General features: G+C 42.8%; 1 protein-coding gene across 5 annotated transcripts in view; it reads right to left on the bottom strand.

Moving 5' to 3' along the window:
- The window catches only part of Zcchc4 (zinc finger CCHC-type containing 4), a 47718-nt gene that overhangs the window by 19354 nt on the left and 15852 nt on the right, over positions 1–12512 (bottom strand). For 2 of the 5 annotated variants that reach the window (XM_052734933.1, XM_052734932.1), the window contains exons 3-5: positions 11019–11110; positions 10356–10433; positions 2703–2775 (exon numbers count right to left, since the gene is read on the bottom strand). In XM_052734933.1, coding sequence (XP_052590893.1) covers positions 2703–2775; positions 10356–10433; positions 11019–11110 — 243 coding nt within the window. Of the gene's footprint in view, positions 1–2702; positions 2776–10355; positions 10434–10672; positions 11111–12512 lie in introns of those variants that run through there. The other 3 variants (XM_052734930.1, XM_052734934.1, XM_052734931.1) reach the window with 3 other exon arrangements.

The raw sequence follows: 12512 nt of genomic DNA, 5'->3' as shown, positions 1-12512 counted from the left end.
TTCGAGGACACAAGGAGGCACTGGCTGTGGTTTTGGCTGTCTGTCCTATCTGCTGCCACAAGTTCAGCTTAATAACTGCTTTGCAAGCACGCACACACTTCTGAGTACCAGGTAAGCAGCAGACATACTGGAGCATGCACCGTAAGTAAATAAAGGAAGCCTACAAATGGCAAAACCCATCTGGTCCTGGAGACTCTGCCAGTAACACACATTCCCACCAGGCTGCTAGTGTTTCCAGTAGCTGCCAAACTAACAACAGCTGGGAGATTTACCAGTTTCTGCCTTGAGCGCAGTTAACAAAGATGCATCTATCATAGAATCACTAGTCTACTGACTTGGAAGTAGTTTGCAAATCAACACCTTCAGTACTAAAAAAGCATAAGCGTTTAAAGTTATATGGAACTTTAGACTTAGCCCACTAATGCAGCATCAAGGAATCAAACTCAGTTCCTTATGCATTACCCTAACCTCACATTTCCCTGCCCCCCAGTTTCTTTTTTTTTTTGCCCCCCAGTTTCAAATGGTTACACCAACCACCCCACATCAGTACCCCCGCAGCCACACCACCACAGCACTTCTGGGCCTCACTCCTCACCCTGCCCTATATTCTTCAGAGCAGTCCACAGAGCAAGTTGGCCTTTACTTCCATCTGGGCATGGCTACAGAGTCCACCCCCTGCCTCCTTCCTTCCACTGTCCTAGCTGAGAAATGCTGCCTCGTCCACTATTAGGTGGCTTCAGTTCTCATCCTCCTCTAAATGGACCTAATCAATTCCCAGATGCAGAGATTCCAACTGATACCCTTTGGGAAACAGTGGCACACACACACAGAACTCTACCTGCTGTTCATCGAGATCCTTGGTTTTGGCAGCTCTCGTGGCTGAGATACATCCCACGGCAAATTGATCTCATTGAATAGAAAACTATGTTCATTACAACACAAGACTCATGTTTCAACCCTAACCAATAACTTAGTATTTGTGTTCACTTCCTGAAAGCTCTGTTTTCATCCTGTTCGGTTTTCATTCCATCATGAGCTAATATCTCAGAGGGCAATACAAAGTTAAGCATGAGCCCCAGTTTTAAAACGACTGATTGACAATATACTCTCCAGGGATGCTTCAAACTGTCGTTGATAATTTCCAAACACCTCTGAACAACCTCCTGTCGGGTGTGACTAGTTGATTAGTTACGGATTTGACTCAAGGACTAACGAGAGCTTCAGCTAGGAACAGCCATGTAGGTAGTATGAGCTATTTCTCTTCAGTGATGTTAGAAATATCACCTTGAGGCCCCGGACTTCCCTTCTGGAGCACAGAAGATGAGAACCTGTAGATTGCTTCCAGGCTACTATGGTTTGATCATCCAAGACCCCCTGAAAGGTCTCAACTGACACCATGGCCCAGATGATCCAACATCCAAAATCAGCTTCAAGGCAACTGGCTCAGACAATGCAGCCTCACAGACTACTCCAGTCAGGACTTGCCCCCAACCAGCAGAAAGCTGTGCCCAAATTCCCAAAATATTGTTTATGAATGTTTATTTTTATTTAAAGAAGGTTGATTATAAATGCAATCTCTTCCTAAAGAAAGAAAAGGGATGGTATTAAAGATATGATAGGATGAAAGGATAGATTATTGAATCTACTTTTAAAGAGCAACAACGTATTTGAAATGTTTATACTGCTATGGATTTTAGTTTACTAATAAAAATTTAAAGTTAAAAAAAAAAAAAAGAAATATCACCTTGAAAGCTGCTCTTTTTCCCCCAAACAACTTTCCTGTTTGTTAGAGTTTGTTTGTTTAAATTTATTTATTTATTTTAGTTTGTAGCCTTGGCTACCTGAAACTTGCTCTGTAGACCAGGTTGGCTTCAAACTCAGAGATCTGCCTGCCTCTGCCTCCTGAGTGCTGAGATTAAAGGTATGAACCAGCATAACCAGCTTTTACTTATTTTTTTTAAATAACTTTAGATTCATAGAAAAACAAGAGAAAGATACACAGTTCTCATACAGTCCCTGCCTGAAATGTGCATTTAATTGCAGTATGGTAGAAAACAAAGGAGAACGTGCCTGCCAGGGGTTCAGGGGAGGCTAGAGGAAGTAATTTGGAACTGAGCTCTGAAAGCCATTAAAGCAAAGAAGCCAGGGGGCCAGCAAGGGCAAAGGCCCTGTGGTGGGGTCACTGGACTAGCTGAAGGTCTATGCCATGCATCCTGAACCCAAACAGCAAGGCTGAAGACAAGGACAGGTGAGCCAGGAAAGGTTAACAGAAGTCAGAAAACATGGAGCCCTGTGGGCCTCGCCAAGTGTGGAGCACTCAAGTATAATTCTAGCACGTAGAAGGCAGAGGCGGGAAGATGCCCTTAGTCCGAGGCCAGGCTAACCTATTGTACATGATGAGTGGCAGGCTAGGCAGACTATACAGTGAGACCCTGCCTGAAGAAAAACAATGAAAACGCAACAAAGATTCCCTTCTAGTTGCTCAGTAAATAACCAGTGAAGGAGATGGACATAACAGTGGTGGAGCACTTGCCTAGCACACATGAGGCCCTAAATTCAATCCCAGCACCCTAAAAAAAGGGAGAAAAAAAAAGGAAAAATACACTAAGAAATGATTAAAAAAAATAATAGCAACAAAAGGGTACCCTTGAATTTGTTAATCAACAATAACAGAAGAAAGAGATGATGGTCATAAATCTTACCTTTCCATCAAAGAAATGATGGTTGAACATATTATAGCGGCAGAAGCTATCTTCCAGGTAAAACTGCGAATATCTGTAAAAGAATTCATTACCAAATGACGTGCTCAGGCACATAATACAGTAAATAAACACTAAACTATATTTTTAAACTACAAAATCACATCTTGATTAAATAAATTTCATCATCTTTTGTTTTTTTTAAATAAGAAATACTTTACAAAAACTTAAGTGAATCTATAACAGTACATATTGAATTTATTTTCCCAGGTAGGCCAGTGGCAAAACCAAAGAATAATCATACAGAAGATACAGGTTCCAAGTAGGCTGGTGGTACAGGCTTGCAAGCCCAGCATTTGGGAGGTTGAGGAAGGAGGATTGAATGTTCAAAGCCAGCCTGGGTTACAGAGTGAATTCAAGGGCAACTTGGTGAGACTACCTCAAATAAAACGTAAGGGCTGAGAATAGAGGTCCTCAGAGACGGAGCACTTGCCTAATTAACATTCCTAAGGTCCTATGTTCAACTCTGAACTACACAACCAGCAAATGAAAGCACACATTCTTATGGACCAGAACACCACACATAAACAACTTAAGTCTGCAGTGTGATCACAATTAAAATATGTCTCTCCTGGTTAAGAGTTTCCTAAGATCTTATTTTCATTTTTAACTATGTGTCTGTGTGTGGGTTTGTGTACATGAGTGCAAGATGCCTGCAGAGGCCAGAGGCTGTCTAGCATCTGGATCGAGAATTATAAGTGTTGTGAGGTACTTGATGTGGGTCCTCTGCAAGAGCAGTATGTGTTCTTCTAAGCCATCTCTCCAGTCCCTCATGGTTAAGGAAATCTTGAGCCAACATTTCTGCTCAACAGTTATTTCTCCTGTGATAAAAAAAAAAGCATTTGATGTAAAAGTTTTCCTTGTCTATTAGAAAATATATTTAGAAAATATATTAGAATATATTATATATATTTCTCAATATAATACTGAAAGAAGTATGAGCATTCAGTGTTTGCTGAATTTGTGCCAGGAGAGAAGCACATTTATTTACTGAATGAATTATTCTATCTAACCACTACTTTAAAATGCCATCAAAAATGAATCAGAGTACCAGCTTTGGGAATTGAGACTGTATAATTTTTTTTTTAACTAATTCGCTAAGAAAACCTCACACTGCATAACGGCTTAGTTTATATATACTTAATTATGTAGAACACCGAATCTTTTGTTTCCCAGCCAACTACCTGTTTCCTCATCTGTGGGCCTGGCCTTGCTGTCTTCAGTGCTGTTTCCTGGTTTTTTCACACATAAACTTGAAAAAATCTTGAGCTTTTTCTACCTTATTATAAGTAATTCACATATGGACCATGTCATCCTTGTTGGAAAAACTGGAAAAAAAAAAATCAGGAATGCAGCCTTACTTCTACAGCCCCTTGAAAAAAACCGTGGTAGTGACACGGCTTGTACCACAACTCGCTCACTGTGTGTAACGGACTGGCCACCAGGGTGAGTGTTTCTTACAGCAGGAGCCCTGGTCCAGCCTCTTCTGATTTATACTGTGGTAAGAGTGCAGGCTCTGTGGTCAGAAGATCTGGTTCAAGCTCTCGGTCCCTTGTGTACTGTGTAACCTTAGGAAGTAAATCAGTCAACCTTTCCGAGCCTCAGTTTCTTCATCAACAAAATGGGAAAAATAAGTTCCCTAGGACTTCATAGAGCAAGTAAGACAATGATACATAGCACACACTAAAGCGTGTATTTACTCTAATAAATATTAGCTATAAAGACGTGTGTCTTAACGCCACCAACACTAGAAAATCATGGTTTTATTCACCAGATCATAATCTAAACCCCTTTCGGCTTGCCCTGTGGAGAGGGAGTTATTCTGTTAATGGTTAAGCTTACTGTTATTTAAGATGCAGTCAGCATATCTGCTGTTTATAAAATATTAATGGGAACTGAAGAGGTGAATAAAGGCTCGGGCACCTCAGGAACAAACCACAAACTGCGGGTGATGACAACTACTGTCAGCAGACAAACAGCCTCCCGTGTCATCAAGGGTCTTGCTTGCTTGTTGATTTTCATCTTCTGAGACAGGATGACATTCTGTACCTCAGGCTGCCCTGGAACCCACTGTAGCCCAGGCTAGCCTTGAACTCACAGTGGTTCTCCTGCTTCAGGCTCCTAAGTGATAGGATTATACATCTACACCACTGTGCTCTACTTTTTAATTGTTTAACCAATCCTAGTACTGCCAGCTGTGGTCTACCTTCATTTGAGGGAGTTCTGTCTTTTTTTTTTTTTTTTTAAAGATTTTATTTATTTATTACATATACACTGTTCTGCCTGCATGTATGCCTGAATGCCAGAAGAGGGCACCAGATCTCATTATAGATGGTTGTGAGTCACCATGTGGTTGCTGGGAATTGAACTCAGGACCTCTGGAAGAGCAGCCAGTGCTCTTAACCTCTGAGCCATCTCTCCAGCCCGAGTTCTGTCTTTTAAAAAAGGAAAATACAATCCTTTTAATTTGTCTTTCTTTTTGTTCATTGTTTCACAAAGGCAGAGTCACTTTTAAAAATTAAAAAGAGGATTTGATTTACATAAACTCCAGCACAGCACACCTGTCCAACGCATTCTGGGCAGCAGTATGCAGAGCCAGGCAGGGAAAGGCCAAGATTTCAGTTCTAAGTTTCCATCAAAAATAAACAAGGGAACATAATTATTCATATTTTAAATGATATAAAAAAATCACCCAACATTGCCCTCTTAAAATGAAATTGGCCACAAAGAATTATTCTCTCCAGTGAACAAGACAAACAAAGCCAATCAGAAAAGCAAGCACTTGAAAACTGCTCAAAAGGACATCGGCTTAATTTGGCCATTCATTCTCTTTAAATGAGAGTCAGTCACCAAGTGTGAAGCACGCTCTTCCACAGGAAATGTAATCAAGAGCTGAATAAAATTACTTCATAAATGAACCTAAGAAATTCATTTTTTGCTCTAACTTTATTTGGATAATAGTTTGCCAAATAGAGTCTCACATCTTTCATGCTAAAATTAGAGCGTATAGAAACCATCTTAGCAAATGTTAACTTCACATCACTCAGGCCCACTATCTATAGCCCACACAGAAAACACTGCTGTTGAGGTACTTGTATAGCCTTAACAGGCCTTTCATGGGGAAACAGGAAACTAGAGTGCCTTGAACTTGTGACAATCCTCCTGATTCAGCCTCCTAAGTGGTAGGATTACAGGCATGAGCCATCAGGCCTGGCTATCAATGTTTGTTGTGGGAACTACCAATGTGACCTATGAGAATTACCTTCCAAGTGCATACCCTCCCACCGAGGGCCTCCCATTAGGCCCCAACTAACCCTAAAGGTTCTACTATCCCACAACTGGGGGATATTGGGAAGCAAGCCAATTGGGCCATTGGAAAAAAAAATACAGTATAAATAAAACATGCATAATCCACACTTTGGAATACTACTCATCCATGTAAAAGAGTTGTCCTGGTACATGCTCCCACATGGATGGACCTTGAAAGGCTGCCTACTCTATGACCCTGTGTACAGAGATACCCATAAAGAAGGCAGAGTGGTGGCCAAAGGCTGGGGCAGGGAATGAATGCTCACTGGGAGAGTATTTCTTTTCAAAGACAGAGATGTGGTGCCATAATCTTATGAACATACCTGAGAGCATTGTTTTGTGTGTGTGAAATACATCTCAATTAAAAAGAACATGCATGAAATACAGCAAATGGAAAAAACACCGTTGTGGACTTATTTTTTTTTTAATGTTTAAAAAAATGTTAAAAGATTGGAAAAGCGAAAATCTGGATTTGGGGTAGCCGAATCTATAACCACTTTCCTTTACAAAAGAAACCTGAGATCCTTGCCCTCTGAGAAGCTCCTCAGGTGACAAAGTGTGGTTGTCCCAGCTCCTCTCTGCCTGAGCTACCTTCACAGAGCTCCTCTTGAAGTCAGAGTCATGGAAACTGTGTGAAGTCAAGGAGGTCCCTGCTACTGATTCCTGCTGAAGGAAAACCAGCCCAGAAGGAAGCCCACTGCCTCTGTCTTGACTGGTTCGGGGACAGGCACCAGCTTCCTCTCACCAGCACCCGTCTCCTCTTCTAAGTCCCCTTTCCGTCCTGTACAGAGCATATTCCAGCTGCCCGCAGTGCGGGCTTCGAGAACGGGAAGTGGCATGTGGCTCCAGCAAGCTAATCAGAGCACTCTTTGGAGTTCTGCCACCAAGGCTCTCAGGAAAGACCACCTCTTTCTACTGTTGGGTAAGCAGGGCCAAAGTAAGTTGAACACTACTGCCACCCAAGTCCCCCAGCAGTGCCAAGGAAGTTAAAGGACACCACCTGGTGATAAAAGGCCACACAAAGAGATGGAAATCTAACAACACAGTGTGAAGCCCAGACAGTGATTGGAGCAAAGCCGGAGGTGGCCTGGAATTCACCAATATGAAGGAAGAAATGCTTTCATATCAACAGACTGCCATGACACCAACACAGTGCTTGTAACCAATCAGAGTGTCTTAGTCTAAAAAACATAATTAACTTGGCAAAAGTTACCGGTTCACATGAAAACCTTCATGGAACAAGGCAAGACAGGAGAAGGAACAGAGAGGGAAGGCTAGCAAAGGAGAAAGGGGTTTATCTACAAATTCAGAGGACAAGTATTTCCACTTGCAGTTGAGAATGCCTGGCTTTGAATTCTGGCTTGGTCACGAACCAACTAAAATTCTGGCTAAGTCACTTGGCTTCTTTGTACACCCGTTTTTTCATCTGGAAGACGAGGATGGCGGCACCACCTACTGTATAGGGCTATCATGAGGAATGAGTTAGACAGTACCTGACACATCCTAAGAACTCAAAAAATACTGATACATGATAAAAACCCCCAAGGTTAAACTTCTACATAAAAAACAATGCATTTATAGTGACTGATACTGTAGGAAAGAATGGAATACAGAATTTTAAGAGAAATTGATGTCTCTATACCAGTGGCTATTAAACAATCACAAAAAGAAAGGCAATGCTGTTGTATACGGTATGTATAAGCCTTGCAAACATGATACTAACTAAAAGAAGCCAGACACAAAGTCGCATACTGAATGAATGGGTCCATCCGTAAAATGTCCAGAACAGGCAAACCCATGCAGCCAGAAAGTGGCCGTCAGGAGGTGACCCTGAGGTTTCTTTTCTGTGTGATGGGGACGCTCCAACACAAGCGCAGTGGATTACACCTGTGATCCCAGCACTCGACAGGTAGATCAGGAGTTGAAGGCCAGAGAGGACTATATGAGACCCTGTACCCCAAATAAAGAAACGGATAAAATGTCCTGAGAGTAGACAGTGATATGTCTGCACAACATACTGACCACTCACTGGAACCAGTGAGACACACATCTCAAAATGGTACATGATAATAATTACATCCCAATTTAAAAATACAGCGAGGAGAGATGGTTCAGCAGTTCTGAGCACATCCTGCTCTTACAGAAGACCCAAATTCAGTTCCCAACACCCACATCAGGTGGTTCACAACCACCTATGACTCCAACTCTGAGAATCTGATGATGCCCTCTTTGGGCCTCTGAGGGCACCTGCACTCACATGCACATACCCACACACAGACACACATACACATAATTTTAAATAAATCTTTATAAAAGAAATCTGTATTACGACTTTGGGAAGGATTGCTCCTGTTAAACACAGACAAGTTCTGTCAACAAGGGGTAAGTGGTTAATGAGCCAGCCCTGTCAATATGGCTAAGAGAGCGGGATGAAGGACCAGGAACCGCTGCAGACAGTATAAGGTTGACTTGGAAGGATAAAGAAAAACACACCACACAATCTGTACTTTTGGAGGTGGTAGGTGTGTGGGTATACGAGGAAGTCAGGGCTTAACATTGGCAATCTTCCTCAGTCATTTCTTAATTTTTGGAGAAAGGCTTTCCTCCTGAATCTGGAGCTGACCTTTTCAGCGAGGCTGGCTGGTCAGCAAGTCCTAGCGATGCTCTCATCTCCGCTTCACAGAGCCGGGGTAAACGGTTCATTCTGTCACACACACATTTTACCTGAACTCAGGTCCTCGGGCATGCGCGCCTCCCCCATTCCCCCTCCTTAACCCTGCGCCACCTTCCCAGCCCCAAAGCCGTGCTGTTTCATGTGACATTTTACGCTTTAAGAATCTGCTTTAGGGGGCTGGAGAGATGGCTCAGAGGTTAAGAGCACTGGCTGCTCTTCCAGAGGTCCTGAGTTCAATTCCCAGCACCCACATGGTGGCTCACAACCATCTGTAATGAGATCTGGTGCCCTCTTCTGGCCTGCAGACATATGTGCAGGCAGAACACTGTATACATAATAAATAAATAAATTAAAAAAGCTTTGGGGGGGCTGGAGAGATGGCTCAGTGGTTAAGAGCACTGGCTGCTCTACCAGAGGACCTGAGTTCAATTCCCAGCACCCAAATGGCAGCTCACAACTGCCTGTAACTCCAGTTCCAGAGGATCCAACACCCTCACATAGATATACATGTAGACAAAACACCAATGCACATGAAATAAGAATAAAATTTTAAAAAGTCTCTGCTTTGGGGCTGCGCAGATTGTCAGTGTTTAAGAGCACTTGTTGCTCTTACAGAGGACCCAGGTTCAGGTCCCAGCATCCACATGGTGGCTCACAACCATCCTTAACTCCAGGTCCAGGGGATCCGATGCCCTTTTCTCACGTCCACAGGTACCAGGCACACATGTGGTGTCTATATTATATTCAGGTAAAACACTTACACGTACAAAATAATTTTTCCAAACCTGCCTTATTTGCAGGGAGAGAAAGCATATTTATTGTCACATATTCTAACAAATATTGTAGCACTGATCAAACAGACACTATCAGATCTAAATGAAAGACCAAGTCTGATCCCTTTAATATATTCAACCATATGTAAACATTTCTAAGAATAATTGTCTCATAAGGTCTCTATGAGGTGGCACTCAAAGCGGTATAGAAACTAAGAGGAACACTCAACTCTGCACACTCAGGCAGTGGATGGGCGCTTGTACCAGTTACACTCCAAGTCAGCACTGGCTGTGCATCCCAACAGGAGACATGCCATCCAGTTCTCTCATGCATCTATCTCCCACAAACATACCTGCTTTCTAACTCTCGGCCCAAGATCTGCCTATTCCAAGTCAGCACTCCCTCCACTTCCGGCTGCATCTGGGAAGCGGTGTGCACATCATCTGGTAAGACTGTGTTTTTAAAACATCTTATCACATGACTAAGATCTGAAGCAGAAACAAAGTCCCAACAATCTGACCACAAAGGAGGCAGTTCGGTTTACCTGGAAGTATCAGGACATTAGAAAGGAATGCATTTTGTAGGACTCATCTCTAAGTCACACACAAGGAGACACATTCAGAGGAGCATCTGTGACACACAGTAGGAAAAAGAGAAATCAACTGCCAGCTTTTTTGAGATCCCAAAGGTTGAGTGTTGGTTTTACATGACCAACAAGGTGTTCCCAACCTACGACTACTGAATGGTAGTTAAAGAGTGTGACAAGTTATGAACAGTTAAGGAGAGAAAAACACAAAGAAATGAGACAATAAAGAAGAAATATTATATTATAAACCTACCGAAAATCAATATCCAATAAAAGGCTTTTCGCGTTGGACTTCTCACCTGGTGCTGCCAGTCTGATCTGCTCGTGTAGCCTGAAGCAAGCAATGAAAGCAAATTTAATCAGAAACTACAAATGCCACAGACAATCAGCAAACAAAACCACTGCTGTTCTTCCCCCATCTCAGACATTTCAACGAAACACTGCAGAGAATCTGGCCCCGGTCAGTTCTGCAGATATTTTTTAAAGGGCAGCATTTAACAGAGAAATCTAACATAAAAAGTTTCAATCTAAGATCAGAAGGCATCCACCCTACATCAAGGCTTCCCTCACATGGGATACAGGCTGCAAACTCTTTGAGAGGCCACGCTTTCCACTTCCTCTCGCACCCAAGAGCTTCCCGCCTCACTCTGCACACAGTGCCGAACTGCTTCCTACAAATGTTTGTAAGCATAGGGTGGTGCTGAGAGGAGAAGGTCTGAGAGTGGGCCGGACCTTGGTGTTCCAACACAGAGCACTCTCCTGAATCCGAGGGTGGCAAGGACGCCTGCCAGGAACTGGCTGCTCCTCTCAGCAAACAGGTACTGGGCGTGCGTCTTCTTGTTCTCCAGTGGGTAGAGCAGCTGACTGGGCCTTCGGAGCTGGGTGATGGAGATGTCAGACAAGAGCTGGTGCTCACCGTGCTCCCCCCAGTCCCCAGGTAACAGCAATCGCTGGCAACTCCGACAGAACTTTCTCTGAGTCAAGGGCAACTGAATAAAACTCAGGTACCTTCAAGACACAACAGAGGACATGGGGAGTGTGTTAGCTTTGTTTTTGTTTTTTAAGACAATGTCCTTTGGGCCGGGCGGTGGTAGCGCACGCCTTTAATCCCAGTACTTGGAGGCAGAGCCAGGCGGATCTCTGTGAGTTCAAGGCCAGCCTGGTCTACAGAGCAAGCTCCAGGACAGGCTCCAAAACTACACAAAGAAATCCTGTCTCAAAAAAAAAAAGACAATGTACTTTGCTATTTTTAGTTTTCACAAAGTATTCTTACTTCCCAAAGAGTATTGCATAAAGAAGCAAAAATAAGAAAAAGGATCTATGGAATGTTGGCTAGAATTTATGTCTAGCTGTATACCTACAAAGTGGAAAAGAGTCAGCAATTTCATAAGAATTGAGATGCTCCAATTTAGTCACTGAATGAAGATCAATATCCATTTAAAATGTGAATATAATATATTACTCAAACAATTTAGTAGTAATGGCAACTACTAGCACATTTAAATTTATTGACAAATCCATGTGTTCTAACTTTGACATGTTAAACAGTCTGGCTCAGTTGGCAGTCATTTTAAAATGAGAAATCAAAATCATTCTTCAAGTTCTTATGACATATTTAGCAGGAAAAATGACCTCCTAAAAGGAAAGATGTTCCGCCCGAGCTCTCTGCTCTTAGCAGTACTGACACAGGCCGTCAGTACTCCCAAGCCGGCAGGGCAGGACCCAGAGCCTTTCAAAGGACTATTCCCGACAGGTGTGGCAGCACATGTCTGCAACCCTAGCACCATAAACTGAAACAGGAAGATCATGAGTCCCAGGCCAGCCTGGACCAAACGGTGAAACAGTCTCAAAAATCACAAGCAGGGTCAGTATTGGATATCCCATTTGTTTGCTTTCAAATCTGTTTTAGAGTTACTGTATCTCAATTTCTTTTTGTTTTTCAATGTATTAAAGATTACTGAAGAAAACACAGTCATTATGTCTTAAAGGCTGATAGTTTTTATATATGTGACGCCAGTTACAAAATCAGAGTAAGAACACAGAAGGACAAAGAATGAGCTTAAGGACCGACAGGAGCATGCGTGTGTAAGCGCAAGCATGGCACACGGCGCTGCACTCCAGGAGCCCTGCGGTCCACAGGTTCAGTCAACCAACGTTGGAGCTGCATGGCAGAAGCTGTAAAAGAGGAATCCTGAGCACATTAGAACTTTTGCTAAGCAGATTCACTTCAAAAGCCCCAGGCAGTGACAAATATTCTAAACTGGTACACAAGAAATCAGCTGGCTGCCTACAACTGAAATGTCTCCAGCCCCATGGTAAGTGCTCCGCTGACAGCTTTATTCATGATTGCAAAGAAGAAAGAGAGGAGGAGATGAGGAAACTCCATAGTGACACAGAGTAAGTCAGCAAG

This window comes from Peromyscus californicus, unplaced genomic scaffold (assembly GCF_007827085.1).
Source record: "Peromyscus californicus insignis strain IS unplaced genomic scaffold, ASM782708v3 Scaffold_13__1_contigs__length_99412109, whole genome shotgun sequence".
In the NCBI taxonomy this organism is placed as follows: Eukaryota; Metazoa; Chordata; class Mammalia; order Rodentia; family Cricetidae; genus Peromyscus; species Peromyscus californicus.
The sequence above is the reverse complement of the archived record's forward strand: the minus strand, read 5'-3'. Positions and strand labels throughout refer to the sequence as shown.